The sequence below is a fragment of the Malus sylvestris genome, chromosome 2 (genome assembly GCF_916048215.2).
Source record: "Malus sylvestris chromosome 2, drMalSylv7.2, whole genome shotgun sequence".
Lineage (NCBI taxonomy): Eukaryota > Viridiplantae > Streptophyta > Magnoliopsida > Rosales > Rosaceae > Malus > Malus sylvestris.
In genome coordinates, this window is record NC_062261.1 from 35,244,511 (window position 1) to 35,271,244 (window position 26,734).

General features: G+C 35.8%; 2 protein-coding genes across 2 annotated transcripts in view; one reads left to right on the plus strand and one right to left on the minus strand.

Annotated features, from left to right (window-relative positions):
• Positions 1 to 781: 781 nt before the first annotated feature.
• On the plus strand, positions 782 to 2,095 carry LOC126603553 (protein 108-like). The gene is made up of 3 exons (XM_050270438.1): positions 782 to 1,106; positions 1,648 to 1,664; positions 2,054 to 2,095. Exons 1-3 carry the CDS (start codon positions 782 to 784, stop codon positions 2,093 to 2,095), a joined length of 384 nt encoding a protein of 127 aa, XP_050126395.1.
• Positions 2,096 to 19,136: 17,041 nt separating this feature from the next.
• The window catches only part of LOC126610730 (ubiquitin carboxyl-terminal hydrolase 24-like), a 41,993-nt gene continuing 34,395 nt past the window's right edge, over positions 19,137 to 26,734 (minus strand). Inside the window, exon 9 of the transcript XR_007618613.1 lies at positions 19,137 to 19,186. The gene's annotated coding sequence lies outside the window, so the exon portion shown is untranslated. The remainder of the gene's footprint in view (positions 19,187 to 26,734) is intronic.

Sequence of the window (26,734 nt, forward strand, 5' to 3'; positions counted from 1 at the left end):
TGCATCTTCATCGGTTAAAGATACCACCTCTGGATGGAGGAAAAATACTTCCAAAGAAGATGCTACATTTACATATGAGACAGATAAGGCAAGTAAAAATGATACCACACTTCGGCATTTAGAAGTTTCGTGATTACTCAATGGCTTGGATCTTGCAAGTCCCCAACCAATGAGCTTCCCTCACTTGGGAACTTAGGGGAGCACTGTTTGTACCATACTTGACCAATCCTGAAACTACTGAGCACCGGTCAACGTTATACCGTCAAGGGCCCAAAAGAGTTTCCCTTCAACCAGGAGGCCAATCACAGCGCGACACGTGTCGACATCAGAAGCCAATCATAGCGCGACGCGTGTTAACATCAGAAGCCAATCACAACACGACATGTGTTAATGTCAGAATGAAACTAGAAACTCTCTTCTATAAATAGAGATCATTCTCTCACAATATTTCCTAATGTCATTTGTACTAAATCATTCACTTGTACTCACTAAAGGAGAATTTGAACCTATGTACTTGTGTAACCCTTCACAATTAATGAGAACTCCTCTACTCCGTGGACGTAGCCAATCTAGGTGAACCACGTATATCTTGTGTTTGCTTCCCTATCTCTATCCATTTACATAATTATCCATACTAGTGACCGGAGCAATCTAGCGAAGGTCACAAACTTAATACTTTCTGTTGTACCAAAGTCTTCACTGATTTTGTGCATCAACAATACTCACCCCCACACCCAACCACACACACACAGAGAGAGAGAGAGTAGACCTAGAGATAGAAATGCTTAAACTTCGTAATTTCGTGGTCTTGGCCGTCGTTGCGTTGATCGGGGTTGTACTCTCTGGCGAAATGAAGTTGGTTGTTGGGCAGGAATCATGTGAAGGTGACCTTGTGGACATTATAACGCAATGCGCAGCTTATGTGCAAAAGGGTTCGCCCACGACAGATCCATCTAAAGGATGCTGCGATGTGATAAAGAAGGTGGACATTCACTGTGCTTGCAACCACGTCACCAAAGAGGTGGAGGACGTGGTTGACATGAACAAGGTGCTTCATGTCGTTTCCTACTGCGGTATAACTCTTCCTAAGGGAACCAAATGTGGAAGTAAGAACCCGAACCTAGAAAAATTAATTACTACTAAACTAAGAGCTACTTGGTTTCTCATTTTTTTAAACAAAATTTTCCAATGACGAGAATTTAATTGAACCCTAACACATTTTTCCTAGAAATATAATCCTTCCAATATATATACTTTTGCGCCTATATTCAAAGTCGTTTAAGTTTTTTTGCTGTAACTTTATAATTCGGATATGAATTGGCTTAAATTCATCCTACCATTGCTTTCGATGAAAACTTAAACTTTTGTGCAAGATATCATGATTTTATTGTTTTAGCAAAAGAGTTGTATATGTTTATTTTGTTACTTTTAGTTAGATTCTCTTGGCCTAGTAGTGGTATACGGTATGCTTTTTCTTTTAAAATTAAAATATGTTTCAAATTCGATTCTCATCTTTTATTGATGAAAAAAATGAATATTTGCAAAAGAATTAAATTTTAATGTAAAATATTACTAAGATAGAAGATCTAGAAATATTTTTTTCTGCCTAATTATTCTCTAACAAGTTTAACTATCTATTTACTGCAGGTTTTACAATTCCACCAGTAAGTTGTTGAAGTGACCTTGCTTTATAGTTGCAACCCAATTGTCATCTCGATGAATGAATTAATAAAAATATTCTATTCCATATTAAAATTGGCTATGTTGACAGTTCTTTAGCACTTCAATTATCCGCATTTTCATTTCAACTTTATCTAATAAATTTTAGTATTTTACACGTTTTAGATGACCAAATACCTCTAGATTTCGTTGAATTCTTGCTAGATGACCCTTAAATGAGGTCCTAGAGGGTAGACAATTTGATCGTTGAAATGCATTTTAGATACTACGGTTTAGTAATATTCTTCTTTACTTGTAAGTGAGAGGTCTTAGGTTCAATTCTCGCCAAATACGAATTTGAATTACATTATTGTTAACTCATTGTGAGGTTCAGCTCACCTCTCCTCCTCCTACTGTAGATCATATCGTTTGTTAAAAAAAAAACTTAGAGAGACTGATGTATTGACGTGACTAGATTAAACATACATAAAGTGGGTCAAGATTGTGGACACACATTCTTTGACATGCTTTCTTAAGGTACACTCTAAAATGTTTTATAAAGATCTAAGTTGACAATATTTCAATTCCTTGTTCATAGATTATCCTTGAAAAAAATTAGACAAAAAAAAAATCACTAAGACATTTATTTATGATGAAGAAAATGGACGACAACACAAAGAAACACTAAAATGACTATTGTTTAATCCAACAATATGATTTTAGATTTAGGTGATTTTCAGTACTAGCAACTTTTAATAATAATAAATTGCACGTATTATCCAGATGCAAAAACAAATTGCCTTACTAATTAGTATAGATATTTTAACTTTTATGCATAACGATTTTTCACAAAAACTGTTGAATTTTCCAATTCTACCTTGGGAATTATGGTAATTTGATTTTCCAATAATGCAGGGAAATTCGTTGTTGTTAATTTAAATGGTGAGGGATGAAATGCTTTAAGAAATAATCAATAATTTCTAAGCCACGCAAACTATTTAACTTAGGAAATAAAAATCAATAAGGTATGTAAGCAAACTATTTATCCATTCCCGGTTGGTTTTTTAGTAGAATTTTTTTTTAAGGATAAATTACATAGTAACCCCTCAGGTTTGAGGTCTATTGCAATCGTATACAACATCTTTAAAACATTTCACTTTCATACCTCAAGTACTATTTTATTTCAATTTCATACAACCGTTAGATTTTCCATCCATGGATCTGTTAAATGCTGATGTGGCTGCCATATATATGATGCGTGGCTGCCAAATGTCTGCCACGTGGCAAATAAAATAATTTTTTAATTTAAAAAAAAAAAACATATCTATCACTTTTTTTTTTCTTCTTCTTCTCTTTCTCTTTCTTCTTCTTCTTCTCTTTCTCTTTCTCTTTCTTCTTCTAGGTTCGGACCCCTTCTTTTTTTTTCTTCTTCTTCTTCTTCTTCTTCTTCCTCATCCTCCTCCTCTTTCTTCTTCTCTTCTTCTTCTTCCTCCTTCTTCTGGATTCGGACCCCCTTTTTTTTTTTTTCTTCTTCTTCTTCTTCTTTCTCCTCCCTTCTCTTTCTTATTCTCTTCTTCTTCTTCCTCCTTCTTCTGGGTTCGGTCCCTTTCTTTTTTTTTTTCTTCTTTGTCTTCTTCTTCCTCATCCTCCTCCTCTTTCTTCTTCTCTTCTTCTTCTTCCTCCTTTTTCTGGGTTCGGTCCCTTTTTTTTTTTTTTTTTCTTCTTCCAATTTCAGGTTTAAAAAAAAAAAAAAAATTATTTTATTTGCCACGTGGCAAACATTTGGCAGCCACGCGTCATATATATGGCAGTCACGTCAGCATTTAACAGACCATGGATGAAAAATCTAACGGTTGTATGAAATTGAAATAAAATAGTACTTGAGGTATGAAAGTGAAATGTTTTAAAGATGTTGTATACGATTGCAATAGACCTCAAACCTGAGGGGCTACTATGTAATTTACCCTTTTTTTTATTGTCATACAATAAATTTTATTAGATTTGATGTTAGATTATCTAATGATAGAATTTGAACCTACGTCGTTATGCAAGGACTCAACACATTTCCACCACTGTGGTAAAAGGCGCCAACTCTACAAATTTAAAGGAGACTAGTGTTTTAGTGTAAATACAGTGCCGTCTTTAAAAAAAGAGTAATAGTTTAGTGAAAATGTGGCGTTGCCAATGAAAATTAGTGTTAACTTACTACTGCCAAAGCCTTCAACCTAAACAGAGAGTAATCTTATAGTGCAAATATAGCGGAGCAAATTCAAAACAGTAATGTTTCACTGGTAATGTAGTTCTGCCAATTCAAAGGAGATCGGTAATAGGATGAAAAATTTAAAATTTTAAGCTTTATATCCTATGATCCTTCACCAAATAGGATGAAAAGGAGGAGGCCCAAGACTTGTTTCTTGCTGGCCTTGTCTTGGGCCGGCCCATACATTGGAGCAAACTTCGGGTCCAGCACACCAAAACATTTTCGTGTCATCTTGCTTGTTGGAATATTTCATTTTCAGAAATTAACATAATTATTTCATTTGTTTCGGTGATCAATCCAAACATAAATAAATAAACATTGGTTTGTTGAGAGTACCTAATCATAAGATGCCTCCCAATACATGAATTGAATAAATCAAATAAAAATTATAGACAAAATTAAATACGAGTGTGTAAGTGGAGAAAAAAAATGTGTATTTAGCAATATTTTACCTGAAAACAATGGGTTCGAAGATGCCAGTTACAAGTTTCTTAGTCATGCATGTTTGACCTTATCCTAGATGTCCCAAACTTAACTTAGTATAAACTAGGACTTCAATGAGCTTCAATTTGCATGTCTTGTTGGAAACTAAATCAACAATTAGCAAACCACTTTCTTTCTCCTTTTAATAGGAAGTTTGTGGTCTGATTCTTTTAAATGGTGAGTCAATACTAAATTATAGCTCGTATATTGTGTGACTTTCGGATCAACATTTTTAACTCGAAGTAGATTGACATTCATTTTTTTTTTTAACAAATGATCTTATCTACACTAAAAGGGTGGGGGAGTAAGTTATACCCCACAATGGGCTAGCAATAATGTGGTTCAAATTCGCATTTGGCTAGAATCAAACCTAAGACCTCTCACTCACTAAGTGACTGACTGACATTTACTTTAGAAGGACAGAGAAGCAAACAACAAATACTCTCTCCAGCAATCTGTTGGTCACTTACATTTGCTTATAAGGAATATATCTATGTTCAAGGAATGTCATGTTATATATATATTCATTTAACAATGTTACTATGTCATTTTATCTATTTATGTCACATTAGTTAGTATGTCTAGTGTAAATGTAGACCTCAAAATTCAGAAACTACTGTACATGTTAGATGTTTAGTTATTATTATTCTTTGCTTTGTTTGCACCTTAATACATGTTACATGTTAGGTTCAACTATCCTTCTTCTATTTGCTTAATATTGTGTATGTTAAGAGTGCCTAACTTTTTGAATAGTTTATGAATACTGATTGAACCTTGTTAATACATAAAATCGGGTCGATCATATTTCAACTTAGATCTAACTATAAGATCACATAAATATAAGGGAACTTTAACGAAAAGCACCCGGTACTGTTCACTTTAACGAAAAACCACATTTTTACACTAAAAAGTCAATCCTAGTACTATTCACTTTACCCTTTATTTTGTCCTTATCATTAAAACTCAAAGTTTTCAAGCCCTTTTCATTAGTTTTCCTTAAATATAAAACTATACAAGACATATTGTAATTCATCCCAAATTAAAACTAGTTCACGTTGGTGTAGATCAGATTTCATTATGTAAATGACCTTTAACAAAACAACCTTCCCGACATAATCATGAGACTACTTCTGTTTGTTCATATTATTATATACAATTTAGGCCTCTGTCTCCTATCTTTGATGCTTTTTAGTCCCATGTTTTCCTGGTGACTTCTCCCCCAATTTCTTGGAAAGCACGTTGTTCCATGCGGAAAATTTCGACGTTAATTAAGCTCTCACAGAGAGAGAGGAGATGACATTGACATGTTCATGTTATTATAACTCAAAAGGTAAGAGCTCGAACCGACCATTTTGCTGAAATGCGTTTAATATGTGGCGAAGAAAAAGTAGTAATATTTTGGGAATATTGGGGTCAATAATCAGAGCTGGTGGTGGAATATATTAAAGCTAAAGGCTAGTAAAGCTTTGCAATACTTAACTAAATATACTTGGACCAAAAGCTTTAGGTTGAAATGCATGCTTCTATCTAGCCTCTAATCTTTCTTTGTCTTTCTCTTTTGTGTATTTTCCACTTAGTCGGAGAAGAAACAATTAAGTAGTCAAAATTAAGTTGTTAATTGGCGTATGAATTAACGTGATTCACGTGAATTGGGTGCTTAGAGCTTAACCAAAGCACTTTATATATGGTGGAAACAAAGCTATCAATTTTCTAAATTTAACGTGCAATGAGTCATATGTATTTTTTTTTAAACGATTACTATTATGGAGAAGAGAGAGAGGAGAGGAAGAAAAGTTCGCAACTATTATAATAATTTAGGAGATGATAAGCTTCGAATCCGAGATGCATGGATAGAACCCTAATACCCTATTCACTAGAATGTTGAATCACATGCAAACAATTGGAGGATACAGGTCCAACATTGTCTTATATTTGACCATGGTCCAACTAATTAGGCAATCGAGGTACATTATCTATTCTAAAATTGAAGGGGGGACGACATTGTAGCTGCCTCATTCTTTGCCACTCAATTTCACCCTATTTACAACAATACCGGCCGAATTGCATGGGTTGGGAGAGTAATTCTCAAAATTTCAGAGGGTAATTTTGTCCATATGGCTTATCAGGGAGCCACTCGATTTCTCACTATTTACAACAAAACTGTGAGGTTTGGGCTGGTATTAGGGCTGGGTTGGAAGGGCAATTTTGTCCTGTGCGTTTGAGACAGATTGAGGTGGGTTTGGGTTTGCTATCATTCAGTGAGGGTTTCGGGATGGAAGGCCATGCCTCCGAGAGAGAGAGAGAGAGAGAGAGAGAGAGAGAGAGAGAGAGAGAGAGAGAGAAATAGAGCGACAGAGAGAGGGAGAGAGAGGAGTGGGGATCTTAGCGCCATTGTTGCAGATCCTCGATTTCATGAGTGAGAGAGATGTTTGGAGATTTTTTTCCCACTTTTTGAGGGACGGATGGACAGGGAGAGAGAGAGATAGGGAAGGCAGAGAGCATGCTGTGTGTTTTTTGGGGTTAACGGGTTACCCCACGGGGTTGGTGAGCAGAGGATGTCTGAGGGAGGTATGGGAGAGGAGAGGGTTTTTGCTTTTGTCCTCTGATTCAATAGGTAAAACACTGTTCAGAAATCATTGTTTATTGTTTGTTTCCCATTTGCTTTGATAAAACTGTGATTGACATTTTTTTTGTTTCAGTAAAATTGTAATGGATGTTTATAGCCTGTTTAGTTGGGTGTTAGGAGGATATGTCTGTTTAGTGCACTGTTTTGTACACTGTTAGAGTCAGGTTTGTGTCTTTTAAACTTAGGGTGTTGCACTGTGCTCATTTCTGTTTTCTTCGTGCTTTGCTGCTGTTTCCTTCTCGACAAGTCGAATTCAGGCTCCTTTTCTACTTTTCATCCTTTGAATATCCCTCTGTTGCTAGGTTGTTTCTCTATGTTTTGTTGCTTCTCTATTTGTGTGATAAGGGTGTTAGAAGGCTATTTTATTTATTGTTTTGCTCATCTGTTGCTAGGTAGTATAATTTTGAAACAAGTTTCTTCTCTGTGTGTTCAAATGCATCATTGTTTTTCGTTCTTCGGTTTTCTTTGTCACCATTTGCTATCTTCTGATCATTGATATACTCTATTTATTTAGCACAAATAAATATAGTTGTCCGTTTCTCTATTTATTTCTACTAAGCAATATTTCTTTGCCGGGTAATATAGTTGTCTGTTTCTCTATTTTTATTATTTTATCTGAGTAAGAACTCATAAGTTGCCTATGTTTGAATGAGTAATTCTCTTTTGACTCAAGAAGTAATCTTAGTGGTTAAGATGGGTTAACATGTAAATGTGAATGAGTAATAGCTTCTGCTCTTATGATCCAATCATGCAATTTATAGAGGATGTTCGTCATACAATAGATCAAATTTAATAGGTTTGGCAATCAAGGCAGTTATAGATGCTGAGGGAAGATGTTACTGATTCATCAGTACGTGTTAAGCTTACCACAAACAGGAGTGAGAGGAATGCTCATAGCTTTGGACTTATTGAATTGTTTTCCTTTAGGTTTGAAAAGAGATATAGTTGATGTGCTAATTTCTGTGTTTATTCTTGCTTTGCTACTATTTTCTTCTCAACAAGTCAAATTGAGGTTGCACTGTGCTCATTTATGTATTTCTTCATGCTTTGCTATTGTTTCTAATATGATTTAGCTAATGCAAAACCTTTATATTGATTCCCATTGACCTTTATTTCATATTGTTTCCCCCTTTAATTTTAGGTCAATGCAGCAAGAAGGGCAGGACCTCATGGTGTAATTGTTGGACACGCTTCGTGTAATGCGTATGTAATATGATAATTTGGATTTTCTTTTTCCTTTTGGTAAATTGCTGCAAGAACTTTCAAATTTGGTTATATTGTACATAGTTCAGGTCTCTATCTTATGACCTGTATTTTTGTTTCATTTTTGTGTATGCGTGAACATGTAATTCTAGCCATTCGAGTAAAACTAGAACTCATTCAGTAGAGTTTTAGTTTATTATCAAAGAATCAAATGAAATCTGTTATAACAAATCAAATGTCAAGTGTATAATATATAACAATTGCACAGATTATCTTGAATAGAAATTTCACAAGGATACGATATATCTTACAATATGAACAATTTTAATGAATTTGAATAACAAATCACAAACAAAACACACTGACTTGTTTTCGGAAGATAGAGGCTTGCAGAGCAATCTTCTAAGACAGAAATACGCCCCTACACCAGTGCAGTAGTTCAAAGGACGTCTATCTTGCAGGATACAACTATCTAATCCAAGTTCTTGCACACGAACTTGGATTCTAGGCGAATTTGTTGTGATGGTTCTCTGTGAAGTATAAAAGGAATTGATGAAAATTGTTGTTTTTTTTTTTTGTTCTGATGGCCATCTTTATAATGGCGTAGTGGAGCAGTTTCAAGCCGTTTTTAGAACGGTTGTAACTGTTTAGTTTTATCCTTTTGAAAAACCTGAATGCAAAAATAAAAAACGTAAAAATTTAAACTTGTGTTTTCGTCAATCCGAGCCCAAAGCCCAAGGCCCATCTTTGACATTTAATATATACACCCAAACCTTCATTTGTAAGGTCCAAGATCCATAGCTATGGCCCAATTCTTTTCAAACCATAAAGGAGGGAAAAGACTTATAAGGTAGACTTCTTGAAAGTGTTTGGGCGATGTGGGACTAAGTCCCACTCACAAGTTCCAACAATACCCCACATTTGCTATTCAAACTCTAGCAATACCCCACATTTGAATAGAAAATAAGATACTAACTAAATCAATAACATTTTTCCAGAGAACCCAGACACGATACGCATCGAGATAGGTGTCTTTTGGACTTGAACCTTCTCTAGTGAATACTTATCGAATTTACCTAGTAAAGCAGTGAATTTAATATCTTGAACTGATCATTATTAGTAGTAAATCGAAACAAGAAGTATCACACATATCACATCTTGACACACGTCAATTCATACGGTTGTGTTCATTTTGGTCCTGAACATATCCTGATTTCATGAGACCTCTAGAGAATTGTAGCCATATCAAATCTCAAAGATGCGACCCCACATCAATCTCATATAGGTAATGCTAACTAAGAATAGCCTGTTCTATTCATCTCAACTATAAGATGTTAGCATTATTAAGAATAATGATTCACCCTTTACGTCTTACAGGTAACACACTGTTTGCCATCATAGGAATAAGTAAGGATTGTGTGTTTCTTACCTTGAGTTTTTCCTCAACTAGTTTGCCTATTGAACCTAGACCATGGGATCTGCAATTAGCTAGGTTAGGTTTCCGTCAAGTTATAACTCATTGAGTTGGCTTTAAACCCATTCCCCTCGATGTAAATGCCACTTGATCCTTGGATAGGCCTTTTGTCAAAGGATCGGCAATATTCTCCTTAGATTTAATATAGTCAATGGAGATAGTTCCATTCTTGAGTAACTGTCTAATGGTTTTATGTCGTCGCCTTATATGTCTTGATTTTCCATTATATTCAGCGTTTTTGGCTCGACCTTGTGCAGCCATGCTATCACAATGTATACATACTGCAGTCACAGGCTTTGGCCATAATGGAATATCTTCCAGAAAATTTTTAAGCCATTCAGCTTCATCAGCAGCTGTATCTAAGGCTATAAATTCTAATTCCATTGTCGAACGAGCTATACACATTTGCTTAGATGATTTCCATGACACAGCTGCTCCACCAAGTGTAAATACATATCCACTTGTGGATTTACTGTCTGTGCTCCCTGAAATCCAATTTGCGTCACTATATCCTTCTAATACTGGCGGATATTGAGTGTAGTGCAAACCATAATGCATTGTATGCTTTAAGTATCTTAATACCCTTATTAAAGCATTCCAATAATCTCTTCCAGGATTACTTGAATACCTACTTAATCGGCTTATTGAATAAGTGAGATCAGGTATTGTACAATTCATAATGTACATCAAGCAACCTATAACTTGTGTATACTCCAAATGAGATACGCTCTCTTCTTCGTTTGTAGTAAGTTTATGAATTGGATCAAATGGAGTGACTGCAGGTTTACAATCATAATGTCCAAACCTTTTTAGAACCTTTTCAAACGTAATGTGATTGAGTTAGGACATATCCATCTGAATTCCTTAGAATTCGAACTCCAAGAATCACATCAGCTAATCCCATATCTTTCATATCAAAACTAGAATATAGCATTTTCTTTGTGGAGTTAATCACATCTTTGTTTGTTCCCAGTATAAGCATGTCATCAACATAAAGACATACAATAACACAAGCATTTTTTGTTTGCTTAAAATAAATGCATTTATCACTTTCATTGATCACAAATCCATTTGTGAGCATATTATGATCGAATTTTTCATGTCATTGCTTAGGAGCTTGTTTAAGTCCATATAATGACTTAATCAATTTGCAAACTTTCTTTTCTTGACCTTTGACAATAAAACCTTCAGGTTGTTCCATATAAATTTCTTCGTCCAATTCACCATTTAGAAATGCAGTCTTGACATCCATTTGATGTATCTCGAGATTGTGTACAGACGCTATAGCTATTAATAACCTTATAGATGTTATTCTAGCCACTGGCAAATAAGTGTCAAAGTAGTCAAGTCCTTCTTTTTGACGATATCCTTTGGCAACTAGACGAGCTTTATACTTGTCTATGGTACCATCCGGTCTCAATTTCCTTTTGAAAATCCATTTATGTCCTATTGGTTTATTTCCAGGAGGCAAATTAACCAATTCCCATGTATTATTTTGCATGATGGATTCCATTTCACTTTGAATAGCTTCTTTCCAATAAGGCGCTTCAGAGGATTCTAAAGCAGCCTTATAAGTTTGAGGCTCGTCTTCGGTTATAAAAGTAAGGAAATCAGGACCAAAATCCTTTGCAATCTTTGCTCTTTTACTCTTTCGTGGTTCCAATTCTTGACTTTGAACTCTAGAAGTTGAAGCATGATTTTCGTCATCATTTCTTGTATTATCATCATGTACTCTTTTGTTCAATACATATGACCTATCTTTATAAGGAAAAATTTCCTCAAAGAACTCAGCTTCGGCAGATTCAAGTATTGTATTTACATGAATGTCTGCAATTTCAGATTTATGAACCAAAAATCTATATGCCGAACTATTATTGGCATGACCAATAAATATACAATCCACTGTTTTTGGTCCAAGTTTTTGTCTCTTCGGAAGAGGCACTTGAACTTTTGCAAGACAACCCCACACTTTCAAGGTTTTGTATGTAGGTAACCTACTTTTCCAGATTTCATAAGGAGATTGATTGGTCTTCTTATGTGGAATTCAGTTCAAAATCGTATTTGCAGCAAGGAGTGCCTCACCCCATAAATTATGTGGTGCTCCAGAACTGTTCAACATGGAATTAATCATATCCTTCAATGTACGATTTTTCCGTTCAGCCACTCCATTTTGTTGAGGAGTATATGGGGCTGTGGTTTGATGTATTATTCCATGTATTGAACAAAATTCTACAAAGTCATTAGATTCGTATTCACCACCTCTATCAGATCTTAAGACTTTTATTCTTTTGTCTAGTTGATTTTCAACTTCGGCTTTAAATGCCTTAAACATGTTTAAAGCTTCATCTTTACTATGAATCAAATAGACATAACAGAATTTGCTGCAATCATCAATGAAGGAAATATAGTAGTTCTTTCCTCCACGAGTTGGTGTGGATTTGAAATCACAAAGATCACTATGGATTAAACCAAGTATTTCGTTGGATTTTTCCACTGATTTATAAGAGTGTCTTGCATATTTGGATTCTGTGCATATCTCACATTTAGATACTTTGTTCATAGAGCATTTTGGCAATAGGCCTAAGTTAACCATTCTTTGAAGAGAACGAAAATTAACATGACCTAATCTTGCATGCCATAATGTAGATGACTCAATCAAGTAAGCAGAAGAAGCACTAGGCTTGTTATTGTTATTAATAGCATCAACAGAAAGTACATTCAATTTAAAGAGCCCCTCAGACAGGTAGCCCTTTCCCACATACATCCCACCCTTGGTGATTACAAACTTATCAGATTCGAAGACTATTTTGAAACCCTTGTTACTTAGAAGCGATCCAGAAATCAGATTCTTGCGAATATCAGGAACATGCAGAACATTGGTAAGTGACAGCTCTTTTCCAGAAGTGAGTTTGAGCGTCACTCTTTCTTTCCCTACAACGGCAGATGCAGTTGCATTCCCCATGTATAGATTTTCTCCACCATCAACAGATTGGTAAGTAACAAATAAATTTCGATCAGCACACACATGCCTTGTTGCTCCTGTATCAACCCACCAGTCATTGGAATTCGTCAATAAATTGACTTCAGACACAACAGCAACAAACTTGTCTTCTGCAACGTTTGCTTGATTGGAATTCTCAGAATTCTGATCCTTCTTGTGGCGGCAATTCTTTGCCCTATGTCCTGTCTTTCCACAAACCCAGCAACCTCCTTTGATTTTCTTAAAGGTTTTCCCTTTCACAGCAGTTAGTGCTTTCTTTGCAGCAGCATCCTTGCCTTTGTTTTTCTGATGGTGCCTTGCCTTGTGTGAGTCACTTCCTTCCACAACATTGGCTTTTGCCTCCAGAGATGAGACATCATACTTCTCATTTTTGCGATGATCCTCCTCCACACGCAATTTGAGAATCAATTGATCCATGCTCATGTCTTCAGTTAGATGTTTAAGATAGATCTTAAAGTCTTTCCAATTCGAAGGCAGTTTCTCTATAATAGAGCCAACCACAAAACCTTCTTTTAGACCAAGATTTTCTTCATCTAACTCATGAACAATCACTTGGAGTTCTTCAACTTGCTTGACAACAGACTTTGTGTCACTTATCTTGTAATTCAGAAATTTTCCAATTACAAACTTCTTGGAACTTGCCACTTCGGACTTATACTTCTTATCCAGAGACTCCCACAGATCTTTTGTTGTCTTATATGATGAATAAACATCATACAGGGAGTCATCTAAAGCATTCAGAATGTAGTTCCTGCATAGAAATTCACTATGAGTCCAGGCTTCTATAGCCTGCAGAATTTCGACAGGAATATCTCCCTCTTCTGGTGCTTTGGGGGACTCAGAAATAATCACATGACTCAAGTTCAGAGTTGTTAAATAGAACAACATCTTCTGTTGCCAACGTTTGAAATCAACTCCCTTGAACTTCTCAGGTTTCTCAACGTGTTGCTTAACGACACCAACATTTGATTGATCCATGGTTTCACAATATAATTATGTCTTAGATTGTTATAACAAATCAAATGTCAAGTGTATAATATATAACAATTGCACAGATTATCTTGAATAGAAATTTCACAAGGATACGATATATCTTACAATATGAACAATTTTAATGAATTTGAATAACAAATCACAAACAAAACACACTGACTTGTTTTCGGAAGATAGAGAGGCTTGCAGAGCAATCTCCTAAGACAGAAATACGCCCCTATACCAGTGCAGTAGTTCAAAGGACGTCTATCTTGCAGGATACAACTATCTAATCCAAATTTTTGCACACGAACTTGGATTCTAGGCGAATTTGTTATGATGGTTCTCTGTGAAGTATAAAAGGAATTGATGAAAATTGTTGTTTTTTTTTTTTTTTTGATCTGATGGCCATCTTTATAATGGCGTAGTGGAGCAGTTTCAAGCTGTTTTTAGAACGGTTATAACTGTTCAGTTTTATCCTTTTGAAAAATCTGAATGCAAAAATCAAAAACGTAAAAATTTAAACTTGTGTTTTCGTCAATCCGAGCCCAAGGCCCAAGGCCCATCTTTGACATTTAATATATACACCCAAACCTCCATTTGTAAGGTCCAAGATCCATAGCTATGGCCCAATTCTTTTCAAACCATAAAGGAGGGAAAAGACTTATAAGGTAGACTTCTTGAAAGTGTTTGGGCGATGTGGGACTAAGTCCCACTCACAAGTTCCAACAATACCCCACATTTGCTATTCAAACTCTAGCAATACCCCACATTTGAATAGAAAATAAGATACTAACTAAATCAATAACATTTTTCCAGAGAACCCAAACACGATACGCATCGAGATAGGTGTCTTTTGGACTTGAACCTTCTCTAGTGAATACTTATCGAATTTACCTAATGAAGCAGTGAATTTAATATCTTGAACTGATCATTATTAGTAGTAAATCGAAACAAGAAGTATCACACATATCACATCTTGACACATGTCAATTCATACGGTTGTGTTCATTTTGGTCCTGAACATATCCTGATTTCATGAGACCTCTAGAGAATTGTAGCCATATCAAATCTCAAAGATGCGACCCCACATCAATCTCATATAGGTAATGCTAACTAAGAATAGCATGTTCTATTCATCTCAACTATAAGATGTTAGCATTATTAAGAATAATGATTCACCCTTTACGTCTTACAGGTAAAAAAACGGTTGTAACTGTTCAGTTTTATCCTTTTGAAAAACCTGAATGCAAAAATCAAAAACGTAAAAATTTAAACTTGTGTTTTCGTCAATCCGAGCCCAAGGCCCAAGGCCCATCTTTGACATTTAATATATACACCCAAACCTCCATTTGTAAGGTCCAAGATCCATAGCTATGGCCCAATTCTTTTCAAACCATAAAAGAGGGAAAAGACTTATAAGGTAGACTTCTTGAAAGTGTTTGGGCGATGTGGGACTAAGTCCCACTCACAAGTTCCAACAAAATCTTCATGTGAAAACAAGCGATTAAATAGGAGATCAAAACGTGAAAGAATAAAATTAGGGATACCTGATTTCTGTGAAATTTGAGCAGAGTGTTTGCAAGTGGGAAGAATGAAACCACTTAGGTTGAGCTTTTCTGGTCTAAGAGTCTTATCCAAGAAAAGAACACATTTTCCCTCCACTATTAATGAGCTTACAACATCTCTCATCATATGTAAGTCTGTCTGCTGCCCTTGAACCAAATGCGTCTTGCATTGCCAAGTAAGAAATTTACTGGAAATTGAAAAATCAAGAGTACATTTTGTCTGTAGTTTATGGAGCACGAGTACATTTTGTCTGGCAGGATCCAATGTGGTTGACGCAGATCTGCCTCCCTATTGCAGAAAATCCGTACTTAATAATGTCATTGTACCTTGAGTTAAAATAAAATTGTAGATTTGGATAATCACGTAGTAGAAATGGAAAAAGAAAAGGCATCGGAAAGAGAGAGTGACAGTGAGAGAAGGAGAGAGTGGTTGTCCGGATAACAGAGAGAGAAACAGAGAGGGAGGGGTTGGGATGGTGAACAGAGCCGAGCAAGTTCCCTCAGTCCATGAATCACTCTGGATCGTCCGTTCCCTTTTGCGTGTCGGATGAGTGGCTGGATTTCGAAAGCTAAGTTGCATTTTTTATTAGATTCTTTGCTGTTAGCATAGATTGTCATCATTTAAGCCTTTTTGCTGTGAATTATTTCCTGATTTTGTTGAACTGTTAGGTCAGGTTTTGGGGGTTCCTTTATTTGTTTCGTTTTTTGTCATTTTCTCTCATTTTGGGGATGCATCTCTCTGTTTTGTGTACTGTTCTTTGTTTTAAGGTCAGTTTTTTTTTTTTTTGGTGGATTTTCAGTTCGTTGATATATGACTCTGTGTTTAGATTTTCGTTCGTGAATGATTAAATGGGTATTGGGTTTTGGTGGTTGAAAATATGTTTTTTTTCCTGCTTATGCTTCTTGCTCATTTTCCTGGGATTTTTTGTTTTGAGTTGTAAGGGTAAAGAGAACACTGAAATCTTAGGTTAAATGGGTATTGGGTTTTGGTGGTTGAAAATATGATTTTTTCTGCTTAAGCTTCTTGCTCATTTTTCTGCGATTTTTGTTTTTCGGTTGCAAGGGTAAAGAGAATACTAAAATCTTAGAAATCGGTTTTGGCATTTGTATTAATGCATTTCTATTGTCGTTGGTTTGCAGGATAAGTGCATTGAGACCTAAAAATATTTGCGTGAACTTCATAAATTTTTCTAAGGCTCCAAACGTTGAAGGGTAAGTGTCTTTGAGCTAAGTTCAATTTTTATTCGGTTCTCCACTGTTAGCATAGATTGTCATCATTTCTTCCCTTTTGCTGTGAATTATTTTCGGATTTTGTTGTGCTGTTAGGTCAGGTTTTGGGGGTTCCTTTTTGCTATGAATTATTTACTTTCTGTCTGAATTTAGCATTTTTGAGATTTACTAATGGATTTACTATGTTTCAGAATTTTGGATCGTTGGAGTGAAAACTTGGTTCTTTGCCATTTGGAGGTATATAGTCATACACTTTTTTTAGTTCTTAGCTTAATCAATGGAACATGCTTATTTATATTTTCTTCTCTGTGAAAAAGTGAATTAGACCTCAATTTCTTTCAGGCTTCTCTAATTTCAGTGATCTTTGGTACGATGGTTTTAAATTTTTATTTGTGGAAATGGGGTCGAATTGATTATGATATTAATTTAGCCCAGAAAGATTGAAGACTCTGTTTATGCTTGCAAGTTTGGTTTTTGAGAGGTTTTTGGTCAGGGAATTAATTTTGTGTTTATGGTTCATGTTGCCAATTTTGTTTTGTTTCCGGGTGATATATATATGGCTTCATAACCAAATAGCGATAACTTCGAGTTTCTACAAGTTTTGATGTGTTTTGTGTCCTAACGTCCACACAAGTTCTCACTAAGATCTTTTGGTTTCTGGCTAATTTAGTTTTTCGCCATTGAATTGTAGGATTAAAGGGTTTAGGGTTTAGAGTACTTGCTATTTGTCTAGAGATAGAAGTATACAGTCTGACTGCAAATGGGTGATTAATTTATAGTTATTATAAATTAAAGGGTAGTCTAACTGTACTCCCTTCACTTTTTCTTTTGCTTTGTCGAATGTTCCATATTAGTCCCTGTATTTTTTTTTCAGACATTGCCTCTTTAAGTTTTTAAAACTATTTCAGTGTGGTCTGTCAATCCAGATTTATACTAACATGAATGAAAGTTGCTCACATGCTTGCCATGTTAACTCATATCCATGTGGTACTATTGTCCTGCTCATTTGACGACTTTATGGGTAGTGGATGTAGGTTGCATGACCTTACTGTTCAATTATAGCTTTGGTCGAGGGCCCTTGTAATTTACTTAACATTTCACCTAGGCCTTGAGCTTTCATATTCTTCACTGAACCAAATTAGTTGTGTTGGATTCAAAATATTCCTAATTTTTTTGTTTTATTTTTTGGTGTGTCTTTGATCATTTAGCTGAAATTTCATTAGATTTCGTCTTTAAATTTGAAAGTGTTAGGGTTGCTAATGGATTTACTTTTTGCAAATTTCAGAAATTTGGATCGTTGGAGGAAGAAGTTGATTCCTTGACGTTTTCATGCTTGGATTTATATATATATGATTCATTTTTGTTCGTTTTAGCTTACATTGGAACTGAGTTTCTTTTTATTTTATGTGCGTATCTATTATCTGTCCATTTATGTCAAGGTCGAGTAACTAAGCATGTATTTGGTGGTTTGAGCTTAAGAATGGAACTCGGCTTCTTTCTATTTTGTGCACGTATCTGTATCTGTCCATTTATGTAAAGCTTGAGAAAACTGAGTAGTCGGTGTATTTGTTCCAAACGACCTTCAAATTGGATGATTGGTTTATTTTCTAAACCTTATTAGAATTGTGTTTGCTTGGATGGGCTGTTAGTATAGGGATAATTAGATTAGGAATTTTGGTTTCACATTTTCTGATTGGGATCTACTTACAGGTTTTGTGTTGCATGTCTCCTGTTTCAATTTTTGTCATGTTTGTGTAGTTAGTTTGGGATCTAATTGTCCAGTGGTTGGACGATTTTTTTTTTTTTTCCTTTTAATTTTGTCTTTGCGATTCTATTAGGGTTGAAGGTCCCTTGCCATCTCTGTTATTCTGGTTTAGGCCAATGTTCTTGCTTTTTTTATCAAATGTTGTTAGGCGTTTTATCTCTGTGATTTTGTTAGGCCAATGTTCAAGTCTATTATCCATCTCTCCCTCCGTTTGCCGCACCTCTCAGTTAAATATAGGCCACAACACGTTATCAGCATGCTCTTGACGTTATGTTAAAGAGAATTTATTCGTCTTCAATTAGGGTAAATTACTGTTTAACTCTATGAACTATTACCACATTTTAAATTGACCTCATGAATTAACATTTTTGAAAAATTAACCCGTGAACTATTTGAAATTTAACCAATTAACCCTTCACGGTTAGATTTGATACATTTCATCAACTTTGCTGCCAAACATTGACACAACTTTACTCTCAAGAGTGAATCACATGTTAGTCACGTGCCAGTATTCAACGACATTGTACAAAATGTTTTACTGCTTTCCTAACAAGGAGAATGTTAGAAGTGAGAATACATGCCAAAACATTGCATAAAATGTTTGATTGCTTTCCGAACAAGTAATTTTAGAAATCCAGATTGCCTTTTTGCTTTATGCTTACGTTGAAGGGCCTGTTTAGGAATGCTTAGTACAGAAGTACTTATGCTCATAAATGCTGTTAAGCAGTATTCGCTTGATACAATTGATAATTAATATCAAAACATTCACTTGATATAATTAGGGGCAGCGGCCTCTCTATCTCTTTCTCTCTCTCTCTCTATATATATATATATTACATCACAACAAAACTGAAAACTGCTGCAATCAGACAAAGAATTGTTACAGCCATTTTCACTTGACCGAAGTTTAAAACATCGACCCCTCGGCAAGAGAAGTGGTGACACCTCTTAAACTAAGTACTCTCCAGGGTTACCTTCTTCCACAATTGCTTGTAAGCGAAGACATAAGCCTGGTCATGCAGTATTTTACTTGTTCCAGCTGTCGTTTTACACTTGTTTGTAGATGAGGACATATGCCTGGTTATGCAATACTTTACCAGTCTCATCAAAGCGTAGCCACTGACCATTGGCATAGAGAGCATCAGTTGTATAATGCCCCCTTGACGGCTCTCTCCCGTGATGAATTATTGTAGCAACGAGTTTGTATTTTCGACCCTACATAAACAAAGCACAAGACAAAAAATAAGCACCAAAAGTAACATTTGAAATCGGGCTACGACATTGCAATCCGCAATTGAAAGCACCAACACTTGCTACAACTAGGCCACAGGGAAAATTCAGTATTTCTTATCTTCTTTTCCTTGGGTGAGGTTTAGAGTTATCATAATGTTTAGTTGCTTACAGATGTGACTGATTTCTGACGCCCCAACTCTGATCATAAATTGCCAGAAGGTGAAGTAAAGAATACACACACTATGACAGCTACGCACAGGTCGTTCATCACCAAGAAATAAGGGTCACAGATAAAAGTTTACAAAAAAAAAATTTTGATTAGATATAATAGAGCATCACCTCAGTATTTGGAGAAACAAGCAATTCACGGCCCAACACCAATTCAAGTGGAAAATGCACAGGCTTATGCAGCTTAGTGCTTCCCTGAATAGCAGCTACTCCGCTTGTCGAACCAGAACCACCAAATTTCTTGGTTAAACCACCAGTTAGAGGGGGCCTCTCAAAACGTACATAACATAAACACCACGTCATATTATATCCTGCCTTCGTTGCTACAGTACTACAACATTATATGTTGCCTTCGTTCGTCGCTAAAATAGTACAGCGACCATTTGGATAAAAAAAATTATGTGTACTTAGAACAAAAGGTGGTACATCGTGTGTTATAAATATAAATAGACAATAAAGTTGATATATCCCACTTTAGAGTAATAATAATTTCCTAATGTTCTTCCACTTATGTTGTAACATATGATATTCTTTTATTCTAAGTACATTGAAAAATCCTAAGATAATTATGCGGAACGAAACTACCAGCTAAAGCGACAAACATCTTTTTTGAAGTAGAGCTTTATTATGTTCACCCAAACAATTAAGGTGATGTTTTGATCACTTCAATTTTGTCTTTTAGATTAATTAATTATAAACTGCTCTCTAATTTGGACCATCCTACAACTATTAGTGGAAAAATCAATTAATCAAAGCAGCCGAAGCACCTTTTACTGATAGCTGCAGAAGCAACTTTTAGAGCAAAGGAACCACTGCTCAAGTTGAAACAAAGCAACTGGCTGGCTGGGTTGGGCACATTTGGCAGAAGCACCTTTCAGATGAATTCTGCATTTGGAATTTGAATATTTTATTTGGCTTTCGAATTTCGATTTGCTTGTTTTAAAATGCATTGCACAAATATTCGACTGCTTTCCTAATAAGGGATTACAGCCATCCATATTTGACTACTTTCCTAATAAGGGATTACAGCCATCCAGATTGCCTTGTTGCTTCATGCTTACGTTTAAGGGCCCGTTTACAAATACTTAGAAAGTATTAAATACTTCTGCTCATAAACGCATTTTACTGAAAATACAGAAAAAATAATTATCAAATACCCAAAATGTTGTGACATATTTAGTAAATGGTCAATTTTACTAATGAACCATATATCAATAATGGTCAATTTTTATTTTGGACTTAATCAATGAACTATTTTTGTTAATTAGACATAGGTCAATGAGGAATGCTACATGGGTTTCAAGCCCATATAAATAGTTATAAAATTACTTTTTTGCCCCAAATTAAATCATATAAAGGTTTATGATCACCTCTCCCAAAAATCCTCTCCTTTCTGTACGTGAAGATAACCCAAATGTCTTTCTCTCTCTCTCTCTCTCGTTGATGATTCAATACAAGCCATGAATCCATAACTAAAACCCAGCAATAAAAATCTCTCTCTCCCTCTCTCTCTCTCTCTCTCTCTCTCTCTCTCTCTCTCATTGATATATGAATCAATACAAGCCATGAATCTATACTTTAAAGGCCATCAATTAAAATATCTTCGGTTGTTGCAATGGGCACGAAAATCTCATTGCCGCCACTAAATTTATCGTTCAATTGTTATATCTCATCGATTTGCCATTGATTTCATTAATCCATGGCTAATCTCATTGATTATTGGCTAGACAAGCGGTTGTCAATCGAGTTCATAATAACAACGAGAGATCAAGAAGGGAGAGTGTTGTTGATAGAATTCACACACAGATAAGTGATGGAGGAAGGAGAAAGAATGAAAAAAAATTGAAATCTGTTTATTTTCAATTTGGGTCTTGTTTTTGGAACGTGCAAGTTGATTTTTTGGGTTTTTTTGTTGGGTTAGCGGTTTGGGATGAAGAATGAAAGACATATTGGTTTTCGACATGTTTTAATTGAAGCCCAAATCAGATAATGCATAAAAAAAACAGAACTAGAAAACAAACACTGCATTGCTGTGTCTAAATCAAACTGAAAAAAAAAAAAGGTCAGGAAAAGAACATTGCATTATAGTGTTTGAATCAAAATGTCAAAAAAATAAAAATAAAAATAGAACCTGGAAACTGACACTGCATTGCAATGACTGAATCCAAATTAAAATAAATAAAATAAAATAAAAACCCAAGAAATAGCCACTGCATTGCAGTGTGTCTGAATCCAAATGTAAAAATAATGTAAAAAATGAACCAGGAAACGAACGTTGCATTGCAGTGTCTGAATCCAAATGTAAAAATCAAGAATCGCACGATGAGTGATGGAAAAAGAAAAACTAGGAAATGGACATTGCAACACAGTGTCTAAATCCAAATGTGAAAAACAGAATCAGGAAACAGACACTGCATTGCAATGTCTGAATTCATATTGACCTATTCCAAAATATAAAAATATGAGAAATTATGTGTCAGTTCAAGTGGGTGACAGTTGTAATGGCAAATTTTATAATTATTGTTTATTTTAAATGCAATTAAGAATCATAATACAAGATTGACCTATTTATAATTAATATAAATATTGTTGATCTATTGTCAATATTGTAATCGCAACTCCATTTTGGGAAATTGATGAGAATATTGTCTGCTACCGAGGAGTTTCCCAAGAAAAGTATAATCTTTAGACGAAGTCAATGCTTGAAGGATTTGGTGTGAAGCTGACGGTCAAAAGTCAGTGAACTTGACTTCGTCGTTGAAATAAGCAAGAAGGTTATCGATAGAATAATCGTCGAGAATTGTTCGAAGGATCCACACAAATAACCTCAGTGGGAACGAGTCCAAGAACTTTGATTCGATCCCACCAACTACCACTTACTAAACGTCCTAACAACTAGCACTTTCTCGCTTCCTCAATACGTATTTCAAAAGTTTCGCGTATTTGTCGCTAAGATAAAACTTTGCCCGCCATTCCTGGGGAATGCATGTTGCAAAGTGATATCACCATTTCAGATTTCTAGTTGGTCTTAACCAACTCGTACCATTACGATTTTTCCGTTTCCCAAAACTCCTAAGTAGATCCAACTACGCCCGTAATTCCTAGGGAACGCATGTTGCGAAGTATCGATTTGATGTTGAAAGTCGTCCGACAATCCACTTCATCATTGTTGAGGCACAATCCCGACATGAATTCTTGTATTTCAACTAGAAGGTGACAATTTAAACAGAGAAAGGTTTGCACAACTGCGCCAAATGACACCAAATTCGGAAGTCGTGACATCCAAATGACATCATGACAGACACACTACTACCGTAAGAGAAGATCCTAAGTATGCTCTGAACAAACCATGCTCTGATACCAATCTGACATGCCTCGATCTCGATATTCCCATAATACCAGGATAGACACGTGCTGGCCGACACCCGAGGGTGACGAAAACCATTTATTGAATGCAAATGCTGAGAAAAAGAAATAAATAAGACTTATAAATATAAAAGAATAAAGAATATGCATTTAAGGAACGTGTTTAGAGCATACAACTAACTAGAATACTAAAAAAATTTATATAAAAATTTAATGAACAAATGAATGGGTCCTACATCGAGAGGACTCAAAGATGCTGCTGCGGAAGTGCCTTGGCGCCGGGATTATATGCCTCGATTCTAAGTCCTGAATGGGAGGCAAAACAAACATGAATGGACCAAGTTGATATATATATATAAAATAAAATAGTTATCAACATACTAACCCCCAGGTTTTATGAAAACTCATATATCATGATAAACATAGGTTTTCTAAAATCTAGCATGCCATGCAATGTCTCAAATCATAACTTGTATATATATAATAATCACTAGTGAATGTCCAACATCTCACCATGCCCCATGCCGGCTCCCCGTCTCTATGCAAAGAGCCAGAGGAAAATTACCTTCAGGCTTCATGCCAACTCCTCATCCCTATGCTAATAGCAAGAGGAAAAACACTTCAGGCCCTATGCCAACACCATAACCGTCGTCCGGGACGGACCGGAATCTATCCCTCGTCCCATAGCTGAATAGGGACCACTAGGTAAGTACAAAACCATTGAACATACATATATTTGAAAAACAACTTCATAGTATAAAGTCATCCATCATCTATACTATAAAGAGGTATTCCAAACATGTTCTAAATATCATATCGTCATTCATCAGATATTCTATAAGAACACGGGTTATAAGCAAAATAGTAATAATTCAAAATAACCTCAGTAAGCATGTTATCTCATAAAACGTTTCATAAAACATAATCATTAAATCATGCTTTTCATGTATGCATTTCTACATTAAAACATGCATTTTAGAAGGGGTCCACTCACAAATACTTCGCCGCTGAAGAGTCATGCAAACTAGTGAAAATGAAAACACCACAAATAATTGCCCCTAAGCACATAAAGGGTCCAATTAATAAAACTCTATTATAACAATTTGAATTTGGGAAATCGGACGTTAGAAATGGATTTAGGACATCGAATTACCCTAAGAAGGGTCCCAGTTAAATTTCCGAAAAAGGTCCACACGAAAATATTCCAGGAATATTTAGAAAGATTCCAGGAATATCCTTGGAAGGTTCCAACCGGGTTTAGGGCTTAGGGTTTGGACTTAGGTTAGGTTAGGTTTAGGTTTAGGTAGGTTGGGCTTAAGATAATGGGTTAAGGGTTTAGCTATTTAGGTGGGCTGGGATTTAATGGGTTTAGGATTGGGTTTTGGTTACTCAGGCCTAGGTGGGAGGCCTAAAGGTTGAGGCCTTAGGTTTTAAAAGAAAAGGGTTGAGGGAAGTTGGGTTTAGGGCTTGGGCTCGGGGCCCCTAATAGCTCACGGCTTAAAGACCTTTGACAAATAATTTAAAACAAAACAAATAATAAAAATGGGCTTGGGCTTGGGTCTGAAACGGGCCTAAGGCCCAATGGTCTTTGAGGTGGCTTGAAAGGCCTGAGTTCCTTGGGTTTCTAGGCTTGGCAGGAATGATCTGGGTTTGGTGGGTTGCTGGACCTCAAGAAGAAGAAGGTTGGATTTCGGCCGGAAAACTAAACAAACTTTAAACATTAATAACTTTGTCAATGCTCAACGAAATCGAGTGATTTAAAAACGGAAATCATAGCTCTCGACGAGACGAAGAGAATGGAACCTCACATGATGTCTAACTCATTGTGGTTTGGCCGGAAAATGCCTTGAAAGTTGCGGAGGTCGTCGAAAACTGGGTAAGATTTAAAAGGATATAACTTCTTCAATACTCAATGAAATTGGGTGATTCAAAAAGGAAAGTTGTATTACTCAGGGAGACGAAGAGATTGATACCTTGCACGCCGGCCAACTCACCATAGTTTGGCAGGAAATTGCCTCGAAAGGGGCGGTGCTCCTCGCCGAAAAACATGGAGAAACTCCACCGAGGTGTTTTCACGTCTAACCCTTCACCAAAAACCATTATTTAACAACCATTAAGTCTTCTAAACTACTAGGAAGGAAGATCGATGGGTGGTTTGACTTACTGTTGTTAAAGGCCACGATAACTCGTCGGGAAGGTGTTTACACAGTGACGAGGAGAAGATGGAGGTCCATTCCCAGGTGGTGGGTGGTTTGGTTTCCTCTCCGGTGGAGCTCAGAGATGAGAGGAAGGATTTGTAGAGAAAGAGAGAGTGCAGGAGGTTTGAGAGAGGGAGAGAAGTGAGGAAGAAAGAGAGATCGAGAGAGAGTGTACTGTGGAGGGAGAACACGGGGGAGAGTAGAGAGGAAAGAGACCGGAAACCAAAAAGAAGAAGGGTCCCACCCGGCTCACCATTTAAGAACCAAAAATAATATTTAAAAACGGGGGTGGGGTGTAACAAAATTGGCTAGCAATAATGTGATTCAAATTTGCCTTTGGCGAGAATCAAACCTAAGACCTCTCACTTACAAGTGAAGAGAAATACCACTAAGCCATAGTACTAAGTGACTAATTGGCATTCACTTTAGAAGGATAGATCGAAGTAAACAACAAATACTCTTACCGGCAATCCGTCACTAGCATTTGCTGGTAAGGAATATATCTCTGTTTCAAGGAATGCCATGTTTAGAAAAAAAAAATATTATGTATATATATGTCACACCATAATTTAACAATGTCACCATGTCATTTTATCTATTTATGTTACATTAGTTAGAATCTTTAGTGTAAATGTAAACCTCAATATTCAGAAACTACTATACATGTTAGATGCATAGTTATTATTATTCTTTGCTTTGTTTGCACCCTAATACATGTTACATGTTAGGTTCAATGATCCTTCTTCTATTTCTAAATACTGTGTATGTTAAGAGTGTCTAACTTTATGAATAGTTTATGAATACTGATTGAACCTTGTTGATGCATAAAATCGAATCAATCATATTTTAACTTAGATTTGTCTTTAAAATCATACAAACATAAACTATACAAGATATATCATAATTCATCCAAATTAGAATTAGTTCACATTGGTGTAAATCCGATTTCATTATGTAAATAACCTTAAACAAAACAACCTTCCAGACATAATCAAAAGACTACTTCTGTTTGTTCATATTATTATATACACTTTTGGCCTCTGTCTCCTTTCTTTGATGTTTTTTGGTCCCATGTTTTCCTGGTGACTTCTCGCCCAATTTCTTGGGAAACACGTTGTTCCATGCGGAGAATTTCGACGTTAATTAAGCTCTCACACAGAGAGAGGAGATGACATTGACATGTTCATGTTATTATAACTCAAAAGGTAAGAGCTCGAACCGACCATTTTCCTGACATGCGTTTAATATTTGGTGAAGAAAAAGTGGTAATATTTTTTGAATATTGGGGTCAATAATCAGAGCTGGTGGTGGAATATATTAAAGCTAAAGGCTAATAAAGCTTTGCAATATTTAACTAAATATACTTAGACCAGAAGCTTTAGGTTGAAATGCATGCTTCTAGCTAGCCTCTAATCTTTCTTTGTCTATATCTTTTGTGTATTTTCCACTTAGTCGGAGAAGAAAACAA

Bases quoted from the DNA above. Each gene is read 5' to 3' on its own strand.
- LOC126603553 (XM_050270438.1), top strand. From the start codon at position 782: ATGCTTAAACTTCGTAATTTCGTGGTCTTGGCCGTCGTTGCGTTGATC.